General features: G+C 50.6%; 8 protein-coding genes across 8 annotated transcripts; 6 read left to right on the top strand and 2 right to left on the bottom strand.

The window, feature by feature from the left end:
- Window positions 1-633: 633 nt before the first annotated feature.
- Z518_09284 (uncharacterized protein) lies at window positions 634-2,380 on the top strand (the record flags this gene model as incomplete). Its single annotated transcript, XM_013413240.1, has 4 exons — window positions 634-913; window positions 970-1,101; window positions 1,155-1,487; window positions 1,542-2,380. 4 exons carry the CDS (start codon window positions 634-636, stop codon window positions 2,378-2,380), a joined length of 1,584 nt encoding a protein of 527 aa, XP_013268694.1.
- A 765-nt stretch (window positions 2,381-3,145) lies between these two features.
- Z518_09283 (uncharacterized protein) lies at window positions 3,146-3,579 on the bottom strand (the record flags this gene model as incomplete). Its single annotated transcript, XM_013413239.1, has 2 exons — window positions 3,146-3,372; window positions 3,492-3,579. The coding sequence occupies 2 exons, from the start codon at window positions 3,577-3,579 to the stop codon at window positions 3,146-3,148; spliced, it is 315 nt and encodes a 104-aa protein (XP_013268693.1).
- Window positions 3,580-6,636: 3,057 nt separating this feature from the next.
- On the bottom strand, window positions 6,637-8,415 carry Z518_09282 (uncharacterized protein; the record flags this gene model as incomplete). Its single annotated transcript, XM_013413238.1, has 2 exons — window positions 6,637-8,130; window positions 8,182-8,415. 2 exons carry the CDS (start codon window positions 8,413-8,415, stop codon window positions 6,637-6,639), a joined length of 1,728 nt encoding a protein of 575 aa, XP_013268692.1.
- Window positions 8,416-8,858: 443 nt separating this feature from the next.
- Z518_09281 (uncharacterized protein) lies at window positions 8,859-10,004 on the top strand (the record flags this gene model as incomplete). Its single annotated transcript, XM_013413237.1, has 1 exon — window positions 8,859-10,004. The coding sequence occupies one exon, from the start codon at window positions 8,859-8,861 to the stop codon at window positions 10,002-10,004; it is 1,146 nt and encodes a 381-aa protein (XP_013268691.1).
- Window positions 10,005-12,199: 2,195 nt separating this feature from the next.
- Window positions 12,200-14,705, top strand: Z518_09280 (uncharacterized protein; the record flags this gene model as incomplete). The annotated part of the gene is made up of 3 exons (XM_013413236.1): window positions 12,200-12,307; window positions 12,367-12,951; window positions 13,008-14,705. The coding sequence occupies 3 exons, from the start codon at window positions 12,200-12,202 to the stop codon at window positions 14,703-14,705; spliced, it is 2,391 nt and encodes a 796-aa protein (XP_013268690.1).
- Window positions 14,706-16,919: 2,214 nt separating this feature from the next.
- Z518_09279 (uncharacterized protein) lies at window positions 16,920-18,980 on the top strand (the record flags this gene model as incomplete). The annotated part of the gene is made up of 4 exons (XM_013413235.1): window positions 16,920-17,754; window positions 17,812-17,962; window positions 18,013-18,430; window positions 18,486-18,980. The coding sequence occupies 4 exons, from the start codon at window positions 16,920-16,922 to the stop codon at window positions 18,978-18,980; spliced, it is 1,899 nt and encodes a 632-aa protein (XP_013268689.1).
- Window positions 18,981-19,788: 808 nt separating this feature from the next.
- Window positions 19,789-21,075, top strand: Z518_09278 (uncharacterized protein; the record flags this gene model as incomplete). The annotated part of the gene is made up of 1 exon (XM_013413234.1): window positions 19,789-21,075. The coding sequence occupies one exon, from the start codon at window positions 19,789-19,791 to the stop codon at window positions 21,073-21,075; it is 1,287 nt and encodes a 428-aa protein (XP_013268688.1).
- A 600-nt stretch (window positions 21,076-21,675) lies between these two features.
- Window positions 21,676-24,539, top strand: Z518_09277 (uncharacterized protein; the record flags this gene model as incomplete). Its single annotated transcript, XM_013413233.1, has 2 exons — window positions 21,676-21,717; window positions 21,816-24,539. 2 exons carry the CDS (start codon window positions 21,676-21,678, stop codon window positions 24,537-24,539), a joined length of 2,766 nt encoding a protein of 921 aa, XP_013268687.1.
- Between the last annotated feature and the right edge of the window lie 586 nt (window positions 24,540-25,125).

The following is a 25,125-nucleotide window of genomic DNA, read 5'->3' as shown; positions in this document are numbered from 1 at the left end:
CCAGAGCAAAGTATGAGGCGGTTTGACAGTGAATGATGAATCAGTTCTTTCTATTCAAAGGGCTTGAAAAAATTGGTGGAAGGATTGGATTCCTTCCCAGGTAGGAATATATTTGGTCTGACCGAAAGACACGCTCGCCTTTTGGTGGCATCAGGACCCGACAATAAAGATGTCAGACTGAGATATTTTTTCTACTTCAAGTTCTTCACAACCTCTTCCCGACTCCCATCATTGTCATTGAAAGGACGATGGGTCCTGTGTAAACTCCGAGACATCATCCCGAAGCGCCATTATTCTTGTTCTCAAAGCCTCAAATGCATCCGACAGAGAAGACCCAATCCATATGCTGATCGCAATCTCATTGGACTTGGTATCCGTCGGAATGGCAAATTCATCCGCAATGAAATGCCAACACGGAGACATTTGCTCACCTATGGTATCTGGGGGAGAAAAAGAGAGGCGCTATGCTGTAACATTTCTTTGAGTTCGCTGGAAGACCGAATCTGCGGCTTTAAGAGCGCAGATCCTAAGGAGGAGGTATATTACATTCAGAATTGGAACGGTTGTCGTTGCCTCCAATTCTACTTCTCAACTTGGCTCGTTGAACTGACCACGACCCCTGTACCCTCAACAATGGCAGCAAAATCATCGGTTCTCCTCCGCGGTGGGACCGTGCTCACTCACTCTGCCGACGACCATGTCATTCCACTCTACGATACTGATGTGCTGGTCCGTGACAACGTCATCGCGGAGGTGCGCAAAAACATCGCTCCCTTGTCCGAACAGACAGAAATTATCGACTGTCAAGGCAAGATTGTGTCTCCTGGCTTCGTCGACACGCACCATCATCTCTGGCAGACCCAGTTGAAGGGTAGACATGCGGAACAAGGGTTACTTTCGTACATGGTGTCTGGTCAGGACCCCTCCTCCCATAGATTCGAAGGTGGATCTTGACATCTGATTGAACAGGAAACATGATGTCTTATGCCTACACTTCCGAAGACGCCTACTGGGGCCAATTATCCGGTTGTCTCGAGGCTCTCAATGCGGGAACGACGCTCGTCCTTGACCATGCGCACCTTGCCTACACTCCTGAACATGGTGAGGCCCTATGATGCGGGGAGGTGCCGTGCTCGTGCTCATCGGATTCCTAGCAAATTCTGCTTTATCAGCCACTATCGACTCGGGCATACGGTCCATCTTCGCTTATACGGTCCCTTTTCGACTGTCTCATTGGGATCAGTCTAGTTGTACGCCAAGCCATGATCTCCTCCCTGACTGGGCAATGAAGCAGCTTGAAGACTGGGTCGAAAAATACAATCGTCCAGCCTCGACATCTGCTCCTGAGGCGCCAGGGATCGTTGAAGTAGGTATGGGCTTTGATTTGTGGTTCTTGCCCAAGGAAATGGTGTTGGACATGTTTGAACGACTGAGAAAGAAAGGCCTCAGAGTTCTTACCACACATACGGGGAGAAATGTTCTTATGGGTAAGGTGGGCGACCTCCATTTTGTCCGGATGGCATATCTAACTTCAAAGTCAGGCCTTCAGTCCATCATTCCAATGTTCTCATCTTACAATCTCCTTCGACCCCCCTACCCACCCTCTGACAATAAGCCGACACTCCCATTCCTCCTCCTTTCGCACTGCAACGGAATTCCGGATACAGATCTTTCTCTTCTCACTTCGACCGGGACCCCGGTTTCTAGCACACCGGATACGGAATCCCAAATGATGGGGTTTCCATTGGCTCTTCATCCAGCCTTCCAAACCACTCGCTCCGCAAATGCTTCCCTGGGAATAGACTGCCACAGCAACAACCCCTCAAGCATCCCTCTTCAAGCCCGGGCGTTGCTTTACCTCACCCGCGCCGAAACTAATTCCCACATCACCGCGGATGATAAGTTTCCATCACGCAATGTCACCGGCACATCTGAAACGGCATTCAATCTTGCAACCATCCGCGGCGCCAGATGCTTGGGTCTCGATAGCGAAGTTGGAAGTATCGCCAAAGGCAAGCGGGCCGATCTCGTTGTTTTCGACGCGCAAAACAGTGTTGGTATGCTTGGAGCTGCAGAATATGACCCGGTTGTTGCGGTAGTGAGATTCAGTGAGACTGCGGATATCGAAACTGTCATCGTCAATGGCGTTGTCAGGAAGAGAGATGGAAAATTGGTCGATGTAAGTGTCAGCGCCGATGGTGTGAGTGGGAAACGTGTAGGGGGCACAACTACAATTACTCCCTGGTCACGGATCGCAGAGCAAGTGAGAAAGACGCAAAGGGAGATCCAGGTCAGGATTGACAAGTTAAATCTGGAGTTGGGGAGGGAGACTCTTTTGGATGCCTGGCATGTGGATCAGACTAAGCTTGTCGATGTATGAAATGCGAATATTGGCGGAAAGCGAGCTGGATTTTGTGCAGATACTCTGGCCTCTTTTTTTTTTTTTTTCCCCTTCGGAGCCTCGATCAGATTGCATTGTTCAACCTGTCAAACAAGTCCTTTCTCCGACTCTTCTCCTTACCCTCCCCCCCTTTCTTTTCTCCTTCTGGCGCAATACCACACTATCAACTCTCCGTCCCTCGTCATCCTACTTCGCAACTTCCAACACAGGGAACTGTGCAGGCGTAGTCCTCCGCGGCGTGGTTCTGGGTACCACTCTGTACTGGGAGAAATCAGGTACGCCATTCTCACGCAGAAAAGTCTTTGTCCAGGCCGGGAATGCCGTTGACTTTTGTGGCTGGGGAGCGAATCGCGTTTGACAAAGTCCTGTGTCGCAGCCGATTCAATGCCCTAGAATCACGTCACATCAAACATCAGATAAAAGAACAGAAAGGGTATTGCAGTGCTCCGGTCGTCTTCTCTCGCCGCGGTAGGCTAAATATTCGTAATCGCTCTCTCGGTCCTGCCAAAATCCATCGCCAGCCTTTTTGTCAACACACTCATTCTAACATTGCCCATCGCAGAGGCAGTCTTGCCTCGAAAGTACCGCGAGAAAATCGGAGGACTGGCGATAATAATCCGGCCTTTCCAGCCTGGTTTGCCGAAATGCGGCAGCGCCGCCGACGCAGCAACGTACAGGCACTGCGGGTTGACTTGTTAGAGAAGTTGGGACCGCTTTGTCGGACATCGTCTCCGTGGCGCTCCACTAGACAAGCACCCCAATTGTAGATGAGCACGTCGCGCCGGCCGAGACAGCGGACTCCTCGTCAATCAGGTCCTTGATGTCGACGGGGAGAGCGAATACGGAACCCCCGGCTTCTGAAATCTCGCGGGCGATGGTGTTGACCATGAATTGGGGAGAGTTGGGATCTGGAGGAAATTCAGTGGCCGGGATAATGCTGGTGTCCGAGGTGGTTTTGACGACGCTGACGACTATGCAATAGTGGAGGGTGATTATGTTTCCCTCAAGACACAATATTGGTTGACATTTATCTCCCCGGGAGAAAAGGGGATGTAGAGAGTGGCCTTGCAGACAAACCTCCTGAAATTACGGTGCTTCGCAAGGTCGATGGCCACTTGACAGCTAATGTCTCGTGATACGCCGATGATGAGGCAGGCTTGTTTGTCGGGGGGATTCATCTTGAAGAGGCCTCTTGATGTCCTCAATCAACGGAGTAAGTTGGGAGGGATGTCTTGAGATAGATAAATATAAAATCATGGCTTGGTCAGTTTCAGCCTCGGTCTTCTAGCAGGGACATCTCCACTTCAACTATCTCGTGCCTTCTTTCATCTCTTCTTTCTTTGACCAGGTCGCCTCCTGTGTTGCATGACATGTTACACTCCCCAATTCCCCCGAAGATGGCGGGCGCCTTGTTCTGAACCCAAGGGTTGGAATAGGGCCGTTGCCGATGGTGTCCAACCATCACAAATTGAGAGAGCTGAGAATCACATGAAAGCGGCTGGCCCTAATACCTGGGCTTGTCACAGCTATTCTTATGAGATTTGTTTCTTCACAGATTCTCCAAATTCCAGCATGAGCTAGGTTGAAGAGGAGAGCCTCGACGCAGCAGATTCTGACTTTTCATCCGCCTCAACTCTGCTTGACGCCGCCATCGCTCGCGAATCCACATCTTTACTTGCTAAAAACGATAGACTAGTATATCTCAGACTAATCGTACACCTATGTGTTGAGTAAGAAGTCCCCTATGTTGGCAGTCCACATTGGGACTAGCATAGTCACGTGCACCGCAGCCTTCGTGGCCTTTTTCTAGCTTGCGCCTCGCTCAGATAGATTCAATTAATCAATCTTCTCTCGGCCCAACACTCTAAGCCCATACCTCCGATAGGTGTGCTGATGCAATTCTCCGTGTCTACAGCGAGCCTTGCGCTCTGAGATCCAATCCTGACCACCACCACTACTCATGTTCCCCGTTCATGCCGGTCGCATACCGCTTTACACCGAGATACGTTCAGCAAGAAATGAGGATTAATGATAGGACGTCGCCGTCTTGTCGAGAACGATGCCAAGTTTGCCGGATCTCAACCGTTTGGCGGTTGAGCATTGTACCATCTGCTCTGCCAGCTTACATCCTGCTAACTGAAAATTCATTCTCTTATATATTGCGTGATCGAATAGGGTTCTCCTGACCCGAATGGGGAGGTGCTGTTATGGGCTAAAGCGATCTGGGACGAGATTCGGATTCGTTAACTGGGACATCGAACTAGGGACCTGGAAGGAAGGGGAGAGATTATTTATTGAGAGGCCATAGACAGCCAGGATGGGAGGCGAGATTGATACGCGCCTCGATTGCAGTAAGTCTATCCGTCTGCCTTAATGGCCGGCCTCAATTATCTGCCTGCCTGGGGATGTTTCTCCCGGCGCACGACATTCCCCCCAACCTTATGAACCATACATGTACTGGTGTCTGCTCACAACTTTTTCTCACACTCCAGCGTCGCATACAGTTGCTTCGCCATCACATACCTGAGAAAGCAGAGACCTTTATTAGCGCCGGATGGAGGTGAGGCCGAGTGAGGACTTATATATCTGATCCGCCTGTGCTTCGAGGGAGATGACAAAGGAGGCTTGATGAGAGTTTACTCCAAGGCAGATATGTGGAAACGATCGACACCTAGACGATGGGTGAGAGGAAGTGCTTTCCTCTTCAAATTGGGCCCTCCTTGCGGTAACCCGGCGAGGCCGGAACTCTGGCCATGACTTTCAAGAATCTGCCTTCGAAGAAGCGCTTTTGCCATTCACTGAACTTGAGGTTGAGCATCTAACGGCCGATCTTGAGGGCCTCAAATATGGCACTTCCAAATACAGAGCGACACATCTTCTCCAGTTCGTCATCATGAAGGATCCCTCCGATACTCCTTCGAAACAATACACCAAGGCCTTCTCTGTCTCCGCTTTCCTTCTCAATCCTGTTCAAAATCCTCATCAACATGTTCTGTTCTAATACAAGCCTTGCGCTAGATTCCACCCTGTATTCCTCGGCGACATCAACGTTGGCTCTGGGAACAAATCCCCCTGGACTCTCTTTGTTAAAGTCACTGACTCCCCTTGCGACCTCAAACGCGGCATAAAATACTTCAACACGCTCACCTTTTCCACTCCATCACTCTTTCCCATCCTCTCCGTCGGCCCTCATCACGTCATGCTCGTCGTCAAGGACCGGCGCGTACACGAAACTTTCGAGAAATGTTTCCTCGACGCCTGGGTCTACAGCTTCGTCATGCACGTAAAATATGCAAGATCCCGAAGGAACCCACAAACTGTTAAGAGAACATTAGACGATGTAACCTGCAACAGGCCCATTTGGGGTGCTGTGGCTCTGGCTTACAAATTACGAGACGGGCGGAGTGAGCTGCTGTTTGATTCAGATCAGTGGGCATACATGCGGGATTTTTTGGGGTGTGGAGGTTGAGGAATATTATAGTTTACACCAATGGCTGGACTGATTTTGTATCTAGGCTATGATGTAGGGGGTTGGTGAAGGCAGTTAAGGATGAAGAGCATGAAATAAGCATCATATTCATATGTCTGAGCTGCATCTTATTCGTTGCAGATATAAACAAATACGCATTTAATGTACAATGGGACTTTTTCATTACCTTGCTGACTGCTGAACAGTCCTCCTCTTTGGTATAGTGTAAGTGTCAAGAGTGCACGTGTCCCTCCATTGATCAATGGAGAAATTGTATCGCTTCGTTCTTTGCACCGTGAAGATCAGTTGCTGCGTTGGAATTCCCGATATGTGTATTATCAGGGTGATGGCTTGTCCGTTGAGGTGCGCATGTTGGGGCTCCAAGGAGATGAAGAGCTCCATCATCGCTTTGACTCTAGAGACGTTGAGGTCTGGGAAGGGTTGAAGAGGATTGCCCACGTAGGGCTGTCTTGTGGCCGGAATAGTCTTGCTGATGTGCGTCTGTTGCTGGCGTAGCTGCTTGTGGCCGAGTGCTAGCGTCGAGGATTTGAGTGGTCTCGATAGGCAACGTACATTTGGACCGGTTGATCTCTGCGGCATCTGCAGAGAGTGGCTTGGACAGTGCTATTGAGATGCCATAGATCAAAGTTTTTCCTAACTCATCAACGAGAAATCTATATTCCCGGAATTTGGTCGCCCGGGTTGTTTCACATGTAACCCATTCCTGGTACGTGTTGGCTATTTCGAGAAATGATGATAATCGCTATCATGAGACATTCTCTATGGCTTCATCGCGTTCGTATCTTCCTTCCCATGAGCTCCATAGACTCAGCGTCGCACAGGCAAGCATGAGAACTGCATTGAAACCTGCCATAATGTAGAAAGGGGCCGCTACAGATACCCTGTCGAATAGTAGTCCACCAATTTTGGTCAATATGAGGATGGCCGCCCCTCCGTAGAGTGAGTATACACCAGCAACGGAGCCTTTTAAGGCTGACAGTGGCTCACCCGTGTTTTGTTGTTGCGTGCCATCGAGAAGAGGTTGGTTCTCGGTTGTTCCCGGATCATTGGCATTGGAATCGGTGTCAGGAGCAATGAGTGTTGGTTTCGGAGTTTCCAGCAAAATGCCTTTGCTAAGGGTGCCCAAGCTGCATACAATCGCCCCGATTTGACTGATACCAACCAAGCAGACGGCGATGAATGCCGCAACCCTCTGGGCTGTATGTGTATCGTCTGGGTCGAATTGATTTGCGAACAATGGGTATCCAACTATACCAGCAATCGATGCCACCAGAAGAGGCAATTCTTTTCTTGAAACCTTTGCCGACCAATAGCCAAAGATGGGAGCAAAGATCAAAGCCACCATTTGTGAGACTCCGGTCAATTCCGAAGCGACAACATAAGCTCGTGGACATCTTCGTTTGATATCTGGGAGACCTCCTGGGTCAGCGTGGGATTCTTTTCCGACACACAGATCTGATGCAAGGAACATCGCATTCACCAGAAGGGGTATGAAGAGTGAAATTCCAACTGATGAAGCGCGGGCGACAAAGCCTCCCAGGTAGCCAATAGCAATTTCTGAACGTTTGAAGCCCGTCAGAATTGAGGTTTGAAAATTGTCCAGCATAAGACGAAGAACTCGAGGAAGTCGCGAGGCGTATCGTTTGTCCCGGGCATCTAGGGATTTTGACCAGGAGTCGTCGGGTTCTCCTTGGAGCCGTCGAAGGCCAAAGAAGCACCATATGGACAGGATCAATGCCACGACTGCCACGATATAGAAACTGTATCTCAAGGCGGCTTTTTCATCAACTCCAGCGTATTGAAATTTGGCTGGGAGAGGTAGGAAGATCATTAAAGCAACTAGAGCACCGCATCCCGTACACATTCCGACAAATCCTGCCATGCGACTGGTAGAGCGCGCAATGTCGGAGTCCGCTGCTGGAGACATTCGGTCGCTCTGGTGCGTTGATAACCGTGACGAAATTCGTGCTGGAGTAATTGTCAATTCCGAGGCAATTGAAGGACTCGAAATATGGCCATTGCCGGCCAGAGCGGGGGTGCCTCTAGTTTGACCATTGTCGACAGGAGATTCTGAGGGTGAGGCAGCAATAGCGGGAAGAATAGCCGTGACCATGGTAGAGGCTGCAGCACCTCCAAGACTGAAAAGTAATCTTGCTAGAAGAAGCTGAGGATAAACGTTGCGTGCTTGGACGAATAACGCCAATGCGAGGCAGATGATTAGATATCCAGAAACACAAACCTAGCAACGATCAGTTGGATCTTTCGGAGTCTGGCCTGGAGGATATCGCACAAAACGTAAACCCATACGGTCGGACAGCAAACCCCACATCGGGCATGCGACGAGAGCCACCAACTCATCAGCAAAGCCCAAGTTTCCTACAGCGTCCCCCACGCCATGTTCTCTGCCAATGAGGTCTGTAATGACGAATGAGACCGAGGAGTTGAGGAAGACCAGGAATGCAATGGAGAATGGACAGACGCCCAGGAGGTATGTTGCTATCTGGAGCTTGGTCGCTTTGAACATGGTGGGACAAAGATCGATGGGAGGAAAGGCGCGAAACTAATGTAGTGGAAAGATGGGTTCTTCCGTTCGACACATATTTGACCAATGCGCACTTGTCTGAAGGATCTCGTCTCTTGGTTTGCTGCTTCGATACTGTTTGTTGACCTCGAGATTGATGTCGACGTCGAGGTCTGAGCGAGTGAGTGGCCCCCCGTCATCGGGCCTTGGCGCTGACAGATACCATTTCGAGTCTAGTGCTGAAACGTGATCCTGGCCTTTGTATATTTCTCCTCTGCTGGGCGAATTTGCTTCATTTACATCTTTTATCCATTTTGTCAAACGTTCCAAACTTCCCCCGCGGCTTCCCCCCTTTGAACTCTCATCCGTCTTCTGGTTCTCCTAGATACCCAACTGTGTTCCGGGCCGGCCTTGGGCCTGGCAGCCCGGATCTGCAATTGACGGACATGTCCATGGCTGATTCAGAGTATCCTGACGATGTTCAATTTGCCGGTTTGGTTCAAGCAGCCACTGCGGCAGCTGACGCACAGACTAGACCTCCCTCGTCGCTCGGAAAACGAAAGCGCGATGATGGGATCACCGAAAATGTTTCTGCGTTGAACGAGGTCATCCCAAATGATGCTCCCGATCCTATTACCCACGAGCCCACTACGCCTCAGCTCCACAGTTCGGCCTCCATTCTCTTCCGAGAACCATCTTCAAAGAGCAGCAAATACAGCAGACCCCCGCTGGGCAATGTCTTCGCATCTTTGGAGCTGGCTCCGGAGAATTTCCTCCGACTGCAGGCTGCTGCCAAAGCCTACATGCTTGATGAAGCCCATCCTGAGCGTAGAGAAGTTGTGGGACACAGAAAAAATCCTGGCGTAACGAACGTGGCAAAGTTGAATTTGTGGAACTGTGTTGAAGAATTTCTCTCGGGACAGGGTAACGGGGAGAAATACTTTGCCCCGGGGGCAGGAGAAGATATCCCAGGTTCACCCCCGAGAACCATGTTTTGGCCACAGGACAGTCAAATGATCATCAAACGGGTGATGCCTCTGATGAGGAAGATGGTTACAAACGAGCGTCAGCGAATCTATGCGGCGACGACAAGGAAACAAGGCACTCCTCAGGTTGGGGTCGATGGGCAGGCAACAGCCGCAACAGAGAGACCGGTCGATACTCAGGACCACAGTGCTGAAACGACACCACCCGATCTCGAAAACGAAGGCGACGTTCGTTCGCCAGCACAGCAAGGTTTTACGCAATCCACCGGTGAATCAAAGTCGACAACGACGTTCAAGCAATCAATTGTGCTTTATGTCAATGTGGTGTCAAACATCGGAGGTGCTCGCAGACGGATAATTCCACGATTCACCCTCACGCCCGATTCCGCTCCGAATCTGTCGACTTTGATTGCTGAGGTGGAGAAAAGGTACAAACGGCCGTCCAATGAGGAAACTTCCGGGAAGGAAAACCTTCCAGCCGTCAAAGTATGGCTAACGGATGGACTTGTGACGGTGGTTGAAGACGGTGAATGGATGGTTTCGCTGTTGAGTGCTGGTGTGGTTGATTGGATGGACGGTGAGGTCAGGGTATTGGTCGAAGTATGAAAGGGAAGTCCGGTTACCTATCGATAAGTTTCAGATCGTACATCCTGCTGGTGATTAGCGAAGGTTTTCTGGATGCGAAGATCACTCGATTCTGAGAATCACGTCACCGCCAACTTCAATGGCGAAAACAAAAAAGTTTGTGGACAAAAAGGAGGGATGGAATAAGTTTAGCGCCGCCGCCAGTTTATCGGTCAAAACTTGTCCGAGAACCCAAGCAACAGGTCCAGCTGCTGTGTGGTAAATCTTCCGAATGGTCAACCATAAAAGCCTCCCGCCTTTTTGGGATTTGATCGACATTGCTCGATTCTATCCCTTTTCCTTTTTTTTTTTTTTTTTTCTTTTGGGGTTGATCAGATCGTGCAGATTGGCATGACAGAAAAACGGTGTGGCAGTGTTGCTTTCGACCCAACCTTTGTCGCCAAATAAACGAGGGTCAAGTCTCTGAAAAGTAGCTTTAGATTCGGGAGTTCACACTCACATGAATTTGTTAGGCTGCACCCGGCACTCCAACCGCCGATGAGAAAACACGGGTAGGTCAAGGGGAGCGGAAATTCCGTCCAAGCTGATCCTCGATATTCGGCACGGAGTCCAGAGACCAACCATCTCTTAGTTGTCTTACGTACCCTTTCTCCGATCACCAACACATTACACTCCACTGTGGAAATTCCAAAGCGTTTGACATACAAGACGTACGTAGGAAGTTGAGTGGATTTTGCAAGTGAAAATGGACTTTGTACTATAGAGCATGTACTGACATTTGTACTGAAGCACTCGGACATCTGGACCGCAAAAAGTAGTACCTCCCATGTCTTGGATTCTTTGCCCGACTACCGAATTCGCGTAACAAGCCCATGACAAGGATACTCTTTCAGGAGCAACATGAACTGGTGGCAGGGTGAGGGTGTCGATTGGGTCGGATATCGAGCCATCAGGGTTCTTGGCTGCCGCCCGGCTTTTGAATTGTCAGCGAAGCTATTCTTGTACAACAGGGTCTTTTTTTTTTTTTTAATATTTTCCTTTTCGCTTGCCTCGTGGTCCACGGCTTGCTCATCGATTAGACGCAATGTGCGCACGTTCTCACGGACTGAAGATTCCAATGATAAACGACAAAATACGAGACGCCAAGGAGAAGAAGGGAGAAGGACGGCCAAATCGCAAGCCGGCGCCGATCATGGCTATACCATTTGATGGCACTGGGTCGAGGCCTCGAATAGGAAAGGATAGGCATTTGGAAGAACGAGAGTGGACTAGGCTGGATATCGCCAAAAGGATTTGTCGCGCCCACGCTTGAAGCTTTTGAGATAGGCGGGGGAGAGGGTGTCGAGCCAAAAGACAAGGCCGGGGAGTGGATTTGGCATTCTGATACAGGACTGTAGATGGCGCCGGGGAATGAAGGAGATGGAACGCAGTTGATGGATGGTCTCCTGTGCATCCCTTTGGTCGGACTCTGCTGCAAGGCGCAGGAGGCTAACAGGAGCCAATACTAAACTGGCGGCCCGGATCTACGGCGTGCATCTTTGCAACACAAAACACGGACTTCGTCTTCGAGACGATCGCGGGCTTTGACTAGCTTGGACCAGCATTAATGCCATAAGCCAGGCATTTTGAACCCAGCATCTTCACGTCAGAGCCCGGGATCAGGATGTGGGTGAGGAGCACCCCAAGCATCAAGCTATGCCGCTTTTTGAAGCTTTCCAACAGGCACCTCGCTCTGACTGGACGTCGCAAGCTTGTCGCCGGACAACTTGCAGAGTCCCACATCCATTTCTGTCGCAATCAACAACCCTTTCCCTTGTCAGATGGCTTGTTCTATCCGGTCTTTTGTCAATGGTCTTCCACGTCGCTCGCTCGGTCTCTGAGCCTGGCCATCAGTGAGGAAGCGGCTTGTCGAGACACATTTCTTCTCCTCCAACCATCTCGCCCGCCATTTTTCTCGCTCTTTGCCCGTTCTCTCGTCCAACCCATCAGCGCAATTCCTCATATTCTGGGTCGAGACTCTCCTCACCGCTGGCTGGACTTTCTTCGCGGTGAACAGGAAAAGGGCCCTGCTCGAGCTTCAAGACACACATTGCCACTCCCATACGCCGTACATATTTTCATTCCCATGCTCTGCGCAGGGATGAAACATATTTCTTGTACAGTTGCCTTATAGCTCTACCCTCCAATAATCACTTGAACATATTCTTCCAGCTATGATGAGACGAATTCAAGGCCGTGTGACTCGTGACGACATCCGATCAGCCGGCCTAAGACGATGGGATGGTCGAGCAAGAATCACCACGGATTGGGTCAACCTCTTTCATGTAAGTGATCAGATATCAGCATTAATTTTTTGACACACGCTCATCTTTCTTCCCCCCAGGAACCTGAATTATGTTGGCCAACCGGCGATTGTCTCGTTTATTTGCGCGAGCCTGGTCAGTCCAGTCGAGGTCCTGCATTTCGAGTTCACACAGCCTTCCTCAAGGTCAAAGGATTTGACTCTCTTGTCGACCGCTGCGTCGTCAGGAACTCGATCCATGCTGCGGCTCAATGCGTCTTGCCAAACTGTCCTGGTTGCGATCCTCAGCAGGCCCTGCAAGAGCTCTATATCCCCGCCCCTCACGGTGCCGGCCTCGAGGACATCTTCGATCATCACATCACAACCCGGAACTTCTTTGCATGGCTCTACAATCGACCACTGGCTGGTCGAACATTAGGAAGGGCTTTGGTGTCACTCAAAAGAAGGATCGACGTATACAGGCCTGATGACACTTCTCAGAATAAGCTAGAAGTGGTTTCCTACGCCGAGAACCAGAGATACTTAGACTTCCGAGAGTGTGTGGATCACGCTTTGGCAGCCCTCTACTTGGCCGAAACTCTCCAAATTGAGGATTTATGGATAGATGCTTTTGCCCACTGTGTGGGCATGAGCCACCGTGGCCTTCGCTCGAGCATTGAATACGCAGTAAGTCACCTCCCACTCCGCTCTCATCGCTTTGGTATCTAACAAAAAGGGACCAGGTCATCAATGCAAAGGCCAAAACCCTCATCAACCGAGCTAGGCTCGAGATGGACCTTCGACTTGATCGGGTCAACAAATCTGTCATTAGCTTCTTCCAAAACGAGGTGAACGGGAGCTTCCTGGGCCTCCCTCAGCCAGCAAGAGATCATCTGGATAGATTCCGCTCCTTCCTCAGAAATTTTTATATTGAACAATATGGCTGCTGGCCGCCCAGTGGCTTCGAAGATGAAGCAGTTCAACAGACGGTTTACTCCACCCTGTTCAGTGACTTTCAGAACCTCTACCAACACCTGGTGGATCTCGAGTCTTCCACCAGCTTGGCCGAAAACGACGTCACCAAGACCGGGGGTGTATGCACCATACAAAACATCCAAGCTTTCGACTCGAAGCATCAATACGAGCCTCTCGCTCAACCTCTTCCTCTTCTGCCCAAGGCACCAGAATCCAGCATAGGTCAGCGTCCAAAGGTGCAACGACGAATGTCTTGGAATCCGATTCAAAGACGAAAAGCCGACAAAGAGGCACGAAAGGCACAAGACAAACAGGCCTTGATTGCAGCGTCGAATCGAGACTTGCTGGTCATGGACTGTCCACTAGTCAGGAAATTTTCCGACTTTGAAGAACGTACGGTTGATGACGACCTCGAAGGACTCTCGGTCGTCGAAGGTCGGAAAGTCAGATGGATGTTGGTATATGCTGTCCTGCAAACTTTCCATTGCATTGCTCAACCGCCAAAACAGGTTCGCAACACTTCGAACTTGACATATTCACTTTGCTGCCATCCTCCAAAACAGATGCCGTGGCAGATTACGTCGCCAACCAGTGTCCGCAAAGCTGATCGAGTATCTCAACTGGCTCCGGACACAAGTTATTCTCACACCAATGCGTCATCTTCTTCCGTCGGCGAGACCCTCACGCGAGGAAGATCCGCTGCCGTTCGTCGTCGAACATTGCCTGCTAGCCTTCCTGGCTCACTGCTGGCATCCTTGTCGACCAAGACGCCACCGGGTTCTCGCTCCTCCTCACTCAGGAGACTGATGTCTCGACGAGCGCAGACATCTGTGGAGGAAATGCCATCCAAGCGTCCTCCATTCTGTGAAATTTATGTCGAGGGCTATGGAAATGGCCTGAATGAAGTTGACCATGGAGCTGGCTCACCTGCCGTGGAACTCACGGCAGAACCTGAGACCCGTGACCGTCTTATCAAAGAAGAACCGAGTGAGCGACATGAACTCGTGGGCGACTTGGTACACGAACTGGCCACTGATGACGCCAATACTAAAGCTCCCGTGCCTCCATCTGACGAATCGCCAACCACTCCCCCGTCGATGTCTCGAGAATCCTCCGGTTCTTCGATCAGCAGTGCCTGGTCCAAGGGGAGCGAAAAGAGTGATCTCGACCCGACCACCCCGGCTAGTGATGCGGCCTACACACTGAAGGAGGTCCTACAGCCTCCCAACATCTCGAAAATGCCAAGTAAACGCAGCGACACACGGAAAGCGGCTCCCAAGCTACGACCTCAATCAATGATACAAGATGTAACCACCGCGCATGCTAGTGTTCAGATCATCGACACCGATCAAGACGACGCGATGAAAATGCCGTCGGTGCACTTCAACACGCAGACCTGGGATTTGATCCTTGCACAGAGACCTATGACTGCTCCTGCGTCGGCTCCAGTGACTGCGTCAGCTTGAGGTCGCTTGGGGGTCAGAAGGGAAAATGTGTTTTTTTTCTTTTTAAAAGGTTTAATTTTCATTATACGAGTGGCCCTCGCAAATGGCTCATGAAACGATAAACAAAAGAGTATCTAATGGATGGGCAGGATTTAATGACGACTCTCCTTTTATGTTGTGTGCCATCTACTGGCATTCACTGCAATGCAAAGACAGAAAGGGTATATTGGGCGTTTTGTGATACCCTTCTACGATGGATATTTATTTGGTTGTCCTATACCCCCCTTGGATTCCGTGAGCGTAGTCAAAGTAGTCACATCCTGTCATAGCATCAAGTCTTAATGTTAAAGAGTTTTATCTCGAAACGTCTTATCAAGATGGAAATCTATTGTCCGAAGGTATTTTGATTAGCTTGCATCCCGGAATTCCCTCCATGCCTCGTCTCGGTCTTCCTGGCGGGTTTGATATGCTTGGTGATGACTAGACTGATACGTGATAAGGCTGACTTCCCTGCCGCACCCCCTCGTCGCCAGCTTCATCGTTCAAAACACTCCTCACGCTCATCATAGTGTACTTCTTCAACGGGGCACATTTCCAGCGGTCTTTGGACGCAACGTATCTCATCCGCCGCTCGACTCACTGCCCCGACTTGCCGCTCTTCCTTGCTGTCCTCGCATCGCCGGCCTGGCCAAAGCCAGATGTACCGTTCGGACCAGCCCTCGAGGGTCGTGCTCGAAGTTCATCCATCCGGATGGAAATCGGCGATCTAGCTCGATGTGAAGATCGGGTAGGATGCGAAGTGGCAGGTTCCCTCTTCGAGGAGTGTTGGCTCGGAAGCGCTCATTGTCTAGCTGTTGTATTGCGAGAGGAGGGTAGAAAGGTCGAGGACTTTCGATGGGGAGAGAGAGACAGACACAGAAAGAGTGGGAGAAGTAGAGGAAGAGGGTTGTCGAACACTAGCGTGGAATTTGGAGGACGTCTGCTCCTGTTGTTCGATAAGTTGAAGTCAGACTTGCTGCTCTGTATTTTCATTGTACGAGACTCGAGTTCCGCTCCTGGATAGGATGGATTGGATAATGGTGTTGATGTTCAGTCATCCTTTTCTGGCTATTTGCCTTGGACCGGCATCTGATTTGACAGGGTTCACATTGCGAGTGTGGAAGTTCAGTTCTTCCAAGAGTTTTTGTCTCTGTTCGAGGTCCGCGGCCGGGGACATGGGCAGGGGAGGTGGAGAACGAAATAGGTGAATTGGCGAGGCGAGATTGAGCCATGGAATTTGACGTCGATCATCTATAGGGCTGGGCTTCGATCGTCGAGCATTCAGGAGAGACCCCGAATGCTGGGCAAATGCCTGAGGCCGTGAGCGTCTCCCGTAACAATGGGACGTTCTGGCACAGAAGATGTCGCATGTCACCATTAAGTGTACATGTGCGTTGCATACTCAACTTTTTGTATATGACGTCAAAAAGGGCTCCCGGTAACCATCCAGTTAGGAGCAGTACGGTGCGCATACATTAATAGTTGATTGGCATCGTCATGCCTCGTCCAGGCGTTGAGATCGAGGGTTATTGTGGATATTGACGAGAGACAAGTCATTTTTAGCAATCTGGGATAGGTTCCCTGTTGCACTATAGTACCGAGTTTAATGATCCTGACCTGGGGGATTTGGGGAGATGAGGGTTTGGTGGATCTATATCCATGCCGTGTATGGCACGACTGGGTGTTTTCTGTGGGAATGCTATTGTTAGATCTGGCTATCACCAGCTCGAGGTATGGAGAGGACGGCTAACGGACATGCAGCCGAGCACCTGGTCAATTGAAGTTGGAGGTACCTGGTAGCCAAGTATGGTGAGAAGGACGGTAAAAATCTCCATCCGTACCTGCGTCCGCCCAACTGAGGCCTCCATCTGGCTCAATGCGGACATCAACCACGTCGTCTTGACGTCTTTGGGGCCGCTTTCTCTCCTCTTTTTTTGGGTTAGGCTTGCTTCAAGGCTGTTCCTAGAGACGGGATCACCCTGCCTCAATTGTCTCGATCACGACTTGTGGTTGAGCTTCGCCCTCCTCTCACCCTTACCTATCATCATCTAGCTCCGATTCTTTTTGTCAACCGATGCCACTAACACGACCTGACTTGCATTGCTTTCTCCCGGCCCATCACGCTGCTGTCGCCAGCGAGAAAACCAGTCGCAAAAATCTTGCCGCTGACTTCAATTCGTGTGTACCTCGTTGGATATGATCACTACTTCTTCCGTCACCGCAGATTCCCCCGACCTCTCTTCTCTTTCCCTGCCCCCCCAGGATGCCAGTGAACTGTCGTCCTCTTTGGCGCGGAAGGCTGCCTCCGAATCCTCTGAACTCCCTGTAAACTACTCGACCAACTCCCTCGTGCGCCTGACCAACGACCACGAAGAAATGTATCAAGTCTCGTTGCCTCCTGTCAACGGCGCCGACCGGAAAGAGAAAGAATTGCCCCGATTACAAGCCAGTGGACAGTGGGAGAATGGCGATCTCTACGATCCTGTCATAGAGGACGACCCTGCTTCGTTCAATCTCGTGTCCCCTCCGCCAGCAGGACAAGGAGAGGTCTTGTCGTTAGAACAGCAAACCCAAGCTCTATTCTCCAAGGGACATTTACAAGTCATCTTCGCAGATCCAGGATTCCTTCTTAAATTCACGTCTTTCCTCGGCATCCATCGACCACAATCCGTACCCATTCTTGTCCACTACCTCGACTCCCTCAAATCCCTCCGAGCTATTCACTATGCGAACGCCATCTGCGAAGGGCTGGACCCCGTGGAAGGATTGGAATTCACACAAAAGCCCGTTAAACCCACAATTAATGTTGCATTGGAAGATAGGGCGCGCAAAGCTTTTGATGTTTTGGTTACGGAAGAATTGCCCGCTTTTATTACGCATCAGTATATTCAGATCGTTAGTGTTAGCGTCGCGGCCAGAGTGACGGGATCTCTATCGCCGCAATTGCGAGAAGCTTCAGATGGGTTGGCCGAGGTATTTTGCTTGACAGATCCATCCAGGCCTGATAACCCCATCGTTTTTGCTTCGGAAGGTATGTCGCCTCCAATTACCATCCTATCCATAGCGAGGCCTGCCTGACTCCTGATAGAATTCAACCGCACGACGCAATATGGCATGTCATACATTCTTGGTCGAAATTGCAGGTTTTTGCAAGGACCAATGACAAATCCTCACAGTGTACGGAGAATTCGAGATTCAATCAAGGCTGGCAGGCAACACCAGGAAGTTTTCTTGAACTAGTCAGGTATTCTGTCTCTCACTAACGGCGTTATGGCTAACACCATGGCAGTCGACGAGATGGTTCACCGTTTGTTAATTTGCTCATGATCGCGCCTCTGTGCGACAGCCGGGGTATTGTTCGATATCATATTGGCGCACAGGTTGATGTTAGCGGTCTGGTCAAGGACTGCTCAGAAATGGAATCTCTTCGACGGTTGCTCGACCTCCGCGCCCGTGGCGAAGACCCACCACTTCCTGAAAAACCGTCTCCGGAAAAGAATGATGAATTACAGGAGCTGAGTGAAATGCTCAACCAGGGCGAGCTGAACACGATTCGCCGACACGGTGGGAAGATGCATCAAGAGGTGGTCGAAGAAGATGTCGAAAGTGTTGGTTCCCACCCACCACGACTCTTATTGAAAGACCCGGATACCTTAACGCCGCCCATTGGGAGCATCAATGGAAGGCTGAGTGGTGTCTATCAACATGTGAGTTGACATGGGAAACCTCGGCTTGGTTCCTGGTCTCTAACTTTTCCTCCAGTATCTTCTCGTGAGACCTTATCCTTCCCTACGGATTCTCTTCGCCAGTCCCTCGCAAAGACTACCCGGCATTCTGCAATCGCCATTCTTAAACAAGATTGGTGGTTCGAACCGCGTGCGGGAGGAACTAACCGCTGCATTTTCGGAAGGCAGAGGGGTCACAGCCAAAGTACGGTGGATCAGTAAAGGTGATGATCAGGGAAAAAATAAATGGATTCATTGTACCCCTTTGATCGGCAACCAGGGCCAGATTGGAGTTTGGATGGTAGTAATTGTGGACGATGAAAGGAACTCTGAAAGATGGCCCCCGGGGGCCGGAAGGCTGCCCCCAACTGTGGCTGCGCCCGAGAGAAGTTGGGCTCCGGCGAATGGTCACCAGAGACCCGGATCGAGTCAAGCCGGGTCTGCTGACATCAATCATGGTACCAGCGAACGAAATGGAGGAGGAAGCATTCCCAGTGGGAGTGGCAGCGTGATGAGCTTCAGAATAAGATGAAGGTGAAAACGAGAAATGAGGATGGGTAGGTTGGAAGGCCATACTTAACCATATTTGTACTTTTGATTCAGACGTTCTATTTAGTATAACTTTTGGGGAGGGAGGGAGATATGGTAATGGGCTTCCTAGGTAGATACAATGTTTATTTGGATCGAATCTATGAAATGATGTGGAAATTTAGGCGACTCGGATTCCACATGTCAAGACTAAGCCTTTTCGTAGCGATGCCGCGGCGGCTTGCTGTATAAGCTTCCCCCCCCCCCCTTTTTTTTCTTTGTGTTGGTTTGTTGACGGGTCCCATCGCCCCTTTTTCCTCTTTCATCGCTCTCCACCATCTCTCCACCTCGACGGCTGCACTGCCACCCACAGACGGCTTGTTAGATACGCAGTTCGTCTGACACAACCTGAATTCGTCATCGTGCCCCCAGGCAAGTCGCGGTCTTGTTTCATCGACCACCCAACGGTGGAGCTTTGTTGTGAGACTGGAAATAATTTCGATTTCTTGTCGGTTTGAGGACCGTTCGAGCTGGAGCCACGCTACTTGTTTCTGAATCTATGATATTCACTCCGATTTCCATTTCTGCAGAAATTGTACGCCGGCGGGGGCTTGTCTTGTTGTTCTCCTATTTTCAGTCCCTTTGGAGCTCACCTGCAAGCACTGTTTGATTCGAGTGCCTAATTCTCACTTCTAGCATCGCAGCCTAACGACAGCTCCATCTTCAATTGAAAGAACTTCCTCGGACTACGATACGGCACATCCTTCGAATGAGTCCTGTACGCCGTCCACTCCCTTGTAAATATCTCGACCATGATCCACGCGAGACGCGCTCTCGTCTGTCTCGCCCTCGCCATCCCCGTTAGTCTACTGTTGTATTACCGATCAACTAGTACTTCAATCACGGTCAGTTCCTTGCGGACGACTGTTCCACAGGTCGTCGGCCTCGGAGAATATTTCGATTCAGAGGAGCAATATGTCGACGACACCGACCCATCAGGCTCGGTTCTGGAGTTCCCTGATGACTCCGACCCTTCAACAGATCCAATATCTTTCGAACCGTTCGATATTACATCGACTGGCAAACCCCCAGGATACAACTACACGCGAAACCTCGTTATGGCGAGGACGAATAAAGAAGATGTCAGCTGGCTTGATGAAGTCGATCTGGGCCCCGAGATCACGAAACTGGTATATGTCGCCGACAACCAATCCGCTCCGTTGCACCCACCCCAAAATAAAGGCCACGAAGTCATGACATACTTGACGTACATTCTCGACTTCTACGATGACTTGCCTGATGTCAGTATCTTTATGCATTCTCATCGCTACGCGTGGCACAATGACGACCTCTTAAACTTCGACTCCAGCGAGATGATCAAAAGGTTAAGCATTGAGAGGGTGCTGAGAGAAGGGTACATGAACATGCGGTGCCATTGGATGCCCGGATGTCCCGAATGGATTCATCCTGGAAATATCGAACCGGACAAAGAAAAGCAGGAGCAGGCGTTGATGGCAGAGGCCTGGGCGGAACTATTTCCCTACAAGCCCATTCCAAATATCCTGGCTCAGCCTTGTTGCTCCCAGTTTGCCTTGAGTCGGGAACGGATTCGAGACGTACCCAGGGAGACGTATTCACATTATCGAGACTGGCTTTTGAGATCTGAAATCCGAGACACAATGAGCGGTAGAATCTTCGAGTATCTCTGGCAGGTCGTCTTCACGGATGAGAGTACTTTCTGTCCCAACCAACGAACGTGTTACTGTGACGGATTTGGCGTCTGTTTCGAATCGGAAGAGACCTTTGATAAGTGGTTCGAAATCGGACACCAGAAGAAGACTGCAGAGAAAGAGCTCCGCGAGTGGGAGGAAGCCGCAGAAGAGATCGAGAAATATCGAATCGATGGGAAGCTGCAAGGAATTGAAGCAGGAGAGCTCAAAGTGCCGGAGATCGGAAAGAAAGAAGAATTGGTTGCTCTCATCAGAGAGCTTGATGAAGACCTGGAAGAAAGAAGGCTCCAAGCCATAGAGCGAGGAGCTGATCCGAGGATCAGGGCAGAAAGTGATGGGCGAGCCTGGAAGGAGGGTGATGGGTTTTGAAACAGCATTCGCATCGACCGCGGCGTTTTGGTGACGGGTCATGTTGTATTTGGATGCATATGTTTGTTGTCCCCAAAAGCACTTCATGGCAATGCCATTGAGATAGGGAGGGTGTCAAAAGGGGGCATTTCTTGCTCGGATGGATTATTCTGGGCTCCAAGGCGGGGTGTCAACCTCACGATGAAAATGACCATAGATGTATCATAGACAAATAAAATGGCATCAAAAAACGATCTCTGGGTCGTGAAAAGTGAAAATATGCGAGGTGTACGTACTCTCGACTCTCGTGACGCCACCTCTCGGATCGATCGATGGTTGGTGTGAAGTGGACTTGCGGAGGAACATCCATCCAGCAACCGTCATCCCCCAGGAAATTGAACACCTTGCTTCCTCCTTTGTACAAACCACCTTTCCCACTTCTTCCATTACACCTGTTTCTTCAATCAATAATCTCTTGTCTAGCAATCCGTCGCTAGTCATCCCCGCCCCACGTTGCCACGGCGCAGTCTAAAATTGCCCGTCTTCTGAGATGGCATCCACAGCTCTGCGACCGAGTTACCATTGAACCACGGACTGATTTTTCCATAACCAGCATTCACGATGCCGGTGAGGTTGAGGATGAGATGGACCGCCTACGCCGGGGTACGTAACGACTCTCGTTTTGGATTTCGTCGAGCGCGATGAGATATTTCCCTGACGTATATCAGAGCGCTCCAACTAACAACACCTCCGTCTCATAGGTTTCCACGGCACTGGCTGCTGGCGTAGTCCTCAAAGCCCTCGCGCAACGTCCCAATTTCTACTCTGCCGCCGTCTACCTTTCTCAGTCCTCTGCAAACCTGATGATCCTGACCAACCTCCTCTTCGTCGTGGCGTGCACCTTTATGCTCGGACTCCAGAAGCTCCTCTATGGAAGCCTCCGGCCAATCGAGATTGAGCAGTTGTATGAAAAAGCATGGTTCGCCGTTACTGAAACATGTCTGGCGATGACTGTCTTCCGAGGCGAGATTGGCCTCACGTTCCTCGCCATGTTCTTCGCCCTCCTCACGGGCAAAGTATGGGGATGGATTGGTGAAGGTCGAGTCGAAGTGCTTGAGCAACAACCGCCGAGAAATCCGAGACTCTTTCATACGCGTCTCGCTTTAAGCCTGGGGTTGAGCGTGGCTTTTGATCTGACCATGCTCGAATACGTGGTGAATCAAGTCATGAGGATGGCCCGACCGGACATGATGGTGATGTTTGGATTCGAATTTGCGGTGCTATCCATCATGAGCGTCAGTACTGCAATGAAATATGCCATCAATCTCGTGGAAATTGGAATCGTCCGTGAACAGAAGCGAACACGCATCGAAGAGATCAAGAGGGAGAGAGCACAAGCAGCTGTGTCAGAATTTCAAGCCGCTCAAAGCCGGCAGGCGGAAAACGCGACCATTTCAAATGCCTGGGATCAGCCAACAACGACACCAACACCCACTCAGCGTACCGTTGAGCAGGTATCCCAGGAAGCCTTCAACCAGCCAGTGGATGACAATGAGGTTGAAGTTGAAGGCTGGGAGGAGAAAGGCCGCTATATTTTCTACCTGCACCTGGCCACAGACTTTTTCAAACTTGTGATTTATCTGGCCTTTTTCTTTATTCTTCTCGTTTTCTACGGCTTGCCGATCCACATCTTGAGGGATGTATTCCTGACAATGCGGTCATTTTTGAAACGAATTTCGGATTTTATGAAATATCGAACGGCGACGAGGGATATGAACGAGCGTTATCCAGATGCCACCGCGGCAGATATTGGCCCAGACGATGTCTGCATAATATGCAGAGAAGAAATGACACCGCATCCCGGGCCCGTGGCGGAGCCAGGTCAACCGTCGCCACGACCAAATCCGATGGCCGAAAGGATGAGGCCAAAGAAACTCCCTTGCGGACATGTACTACACTTTTCTTGCTTGAGGAGTTGGCTAGAGAGGCAACAGATTTGCCCTACTTGCAGAGCAAATGTTGTTCGCCCTGCCAGGCCGATGCGAGAAATTCGAGAGACTCTTGGTTTCCCTCAAGAAGGTGCAGTTGCTCAGGGAGAAGGCAGACAGCCACAACCTGGGGCACGACAGGGTCCAAGGGTCTATCAATTTGGACCGCTCCGAATCGGGATCGGTGCGGCCAGGGGGAATAACATGTTCGAGGATTTGCAGCAACAGCTTGGTGATGTTCGAGCACCTGTTCCGCCCCCAGATGGGGATGGAGATATTAACGCCCCCCGGCAATTTGGCCTAGGCTTTCGCTGGGGTGGACTGGGGCCGCAACAGAGACGCGGAAATCTGACGACTCACGAAGAGATTCAAGCACTGGAGATGCAACTACAGGAGGAAATTGAGGAATTGGCGCGAAGTTCAGCCCAGCTGGGTGTTCTACGGTCGATGCAGGCCGAATTACAACGACTTCGAAATGGTGGACCTCTACCACCAACAAACGCTGCTGCACAAACGAGTACTCCAAATCCTCATCTCCCTCCTCCCTCCGGCCCTCCCTCTCAACATTCAGTTCCGCCGAGGCCGTTTATGACACTCAGCAGCCATCCGCAGACTTTGATTCCAGCAGGAAGTGACAGACTGCCTCCCGGAGTTACCCTACCAGAAGGTTGGACGATGATGCCACTGCAACCTTACAATCGTCAAGAAGCCATTACCCACCGCTTTCGCAACCAGATGTATCATCACCGTCATCACCATCATTCTGATAATCCAACGGCCTTGGTTCCGCAACCTCCTGCCCAAGAAGCGACAAACGGACAAGGCTTAGGAGGAACATCATCGCCTCCTCAGAACACTTGGGGTCATAACTTGTTCCAGCCAATGCCTCAGGGCCCAGTACGCAATGGCACTCATCGGCCGGAGCCTACGACGGGAACCCATGAGCAAACAGCGGCACCTCAGACGAATGACACGCCATCAGCAACTCCAAATCAACCTTCATCTATCGCTCCTTCTAGTCGAGTGGAAGACCCAAACATTCTCTTCAATGGTAATCCGGGGGAGCTCCCGGCATGGTTGCACGAGCGATGGCTGGCTAGTTTGAGAAATCGCAATGATCAAGGTGCCCCTGGAGATTCTTCCAACGTTACGCCTGGAAATTCAACGGTGGCAAATACGTCGACTGGTCCGGCAGGTTCTTCGGTTGCAAATTCAACTTCTGTACCGGAGAACGCGCCTGCTACAGATTCACAAGCGGCTGTAAATGGAACCCGGCCTCACCCATCAACTGACATTCATACCGCTCCCTCGGAAAATCAACTTCTATTGCCTTCCTGGGGTTCTTCGCCTCCTCTTGAAGGTGGTGAAGGAAGCCGTGATCCTTCTCAAATCAATGGCAATCGTGAGGAAGAAAACGCCGCAGAGCCATCGTCAAAAACGTCCGAGCCGAAAAACAGGAATGCTACTGTCGAGGATTTGGTTGAAGATCCAGATTGAGTTTGGCACAGGGTTGCAACCCAAGTGAAAAAATGTATTGAATAGCAATTTTGAGCAGAGCGGGAGTCAATTTGGGAGGCTTTTCATGAACCAAAATTTCTTACACTTACAGACTGAGGAAATGAACGGGAGTAGGAGAATAAAAGCATGCCTCGCCTCCCCATTTTGATCAAGCTGAAGTAATCAATGCCGTCTTCTCAAGACATACATGATCATATGACACCGTAACACCAAAGTCGATCTTGATGGCCGCGTGTAGGTACCCCAACAAGCTTCTGTGTAGTCAGCAACCCCTTGTGTCAGTGGCATTGACTGGCTATCATTGACTTGGGCTCCTGAAAGGACTCGTAGTCACAGTGGAGAAGTCTCCTGTCGTAATTTGTTTCGGCTGAAAGATTTTCTGAAACAAGCTCAAAACAGACGACCGTCGCCACTGGCTGCGCCCTCTGGCCAAAAAAAACTTTGGTGGCTTGCAGACGAAAGCCCCGTCACCTCCACCCGACTTTGGATGCAGTCGAGGAGGACAACTAACACACTCGAGACAGTCCACGAATTCATGGTAGACTCTCTTTCTAAGTTCCTCTCT

Source organism: Rhinocladiella mackenziei, assembly GCF_000835555.1.
Source record: "Rhinocladiella mackenziei CBS 650.93 unplaced genomic scaffold supercont1.7, whole genome shotgun sequence".
NCBI classification, from domain to species: Eukaryota; Fungi; Ascomycota; class Eurotiomycetes; order Chaetothyriales; family Herpotrichiellaceae; genus Rhinocladiella; species Rhinocladiella mackenziei.
Note: the sequence above shows the minus strand (reverse complement) of the source record. Positions and strands in the feature narration are given on the sequence as shown.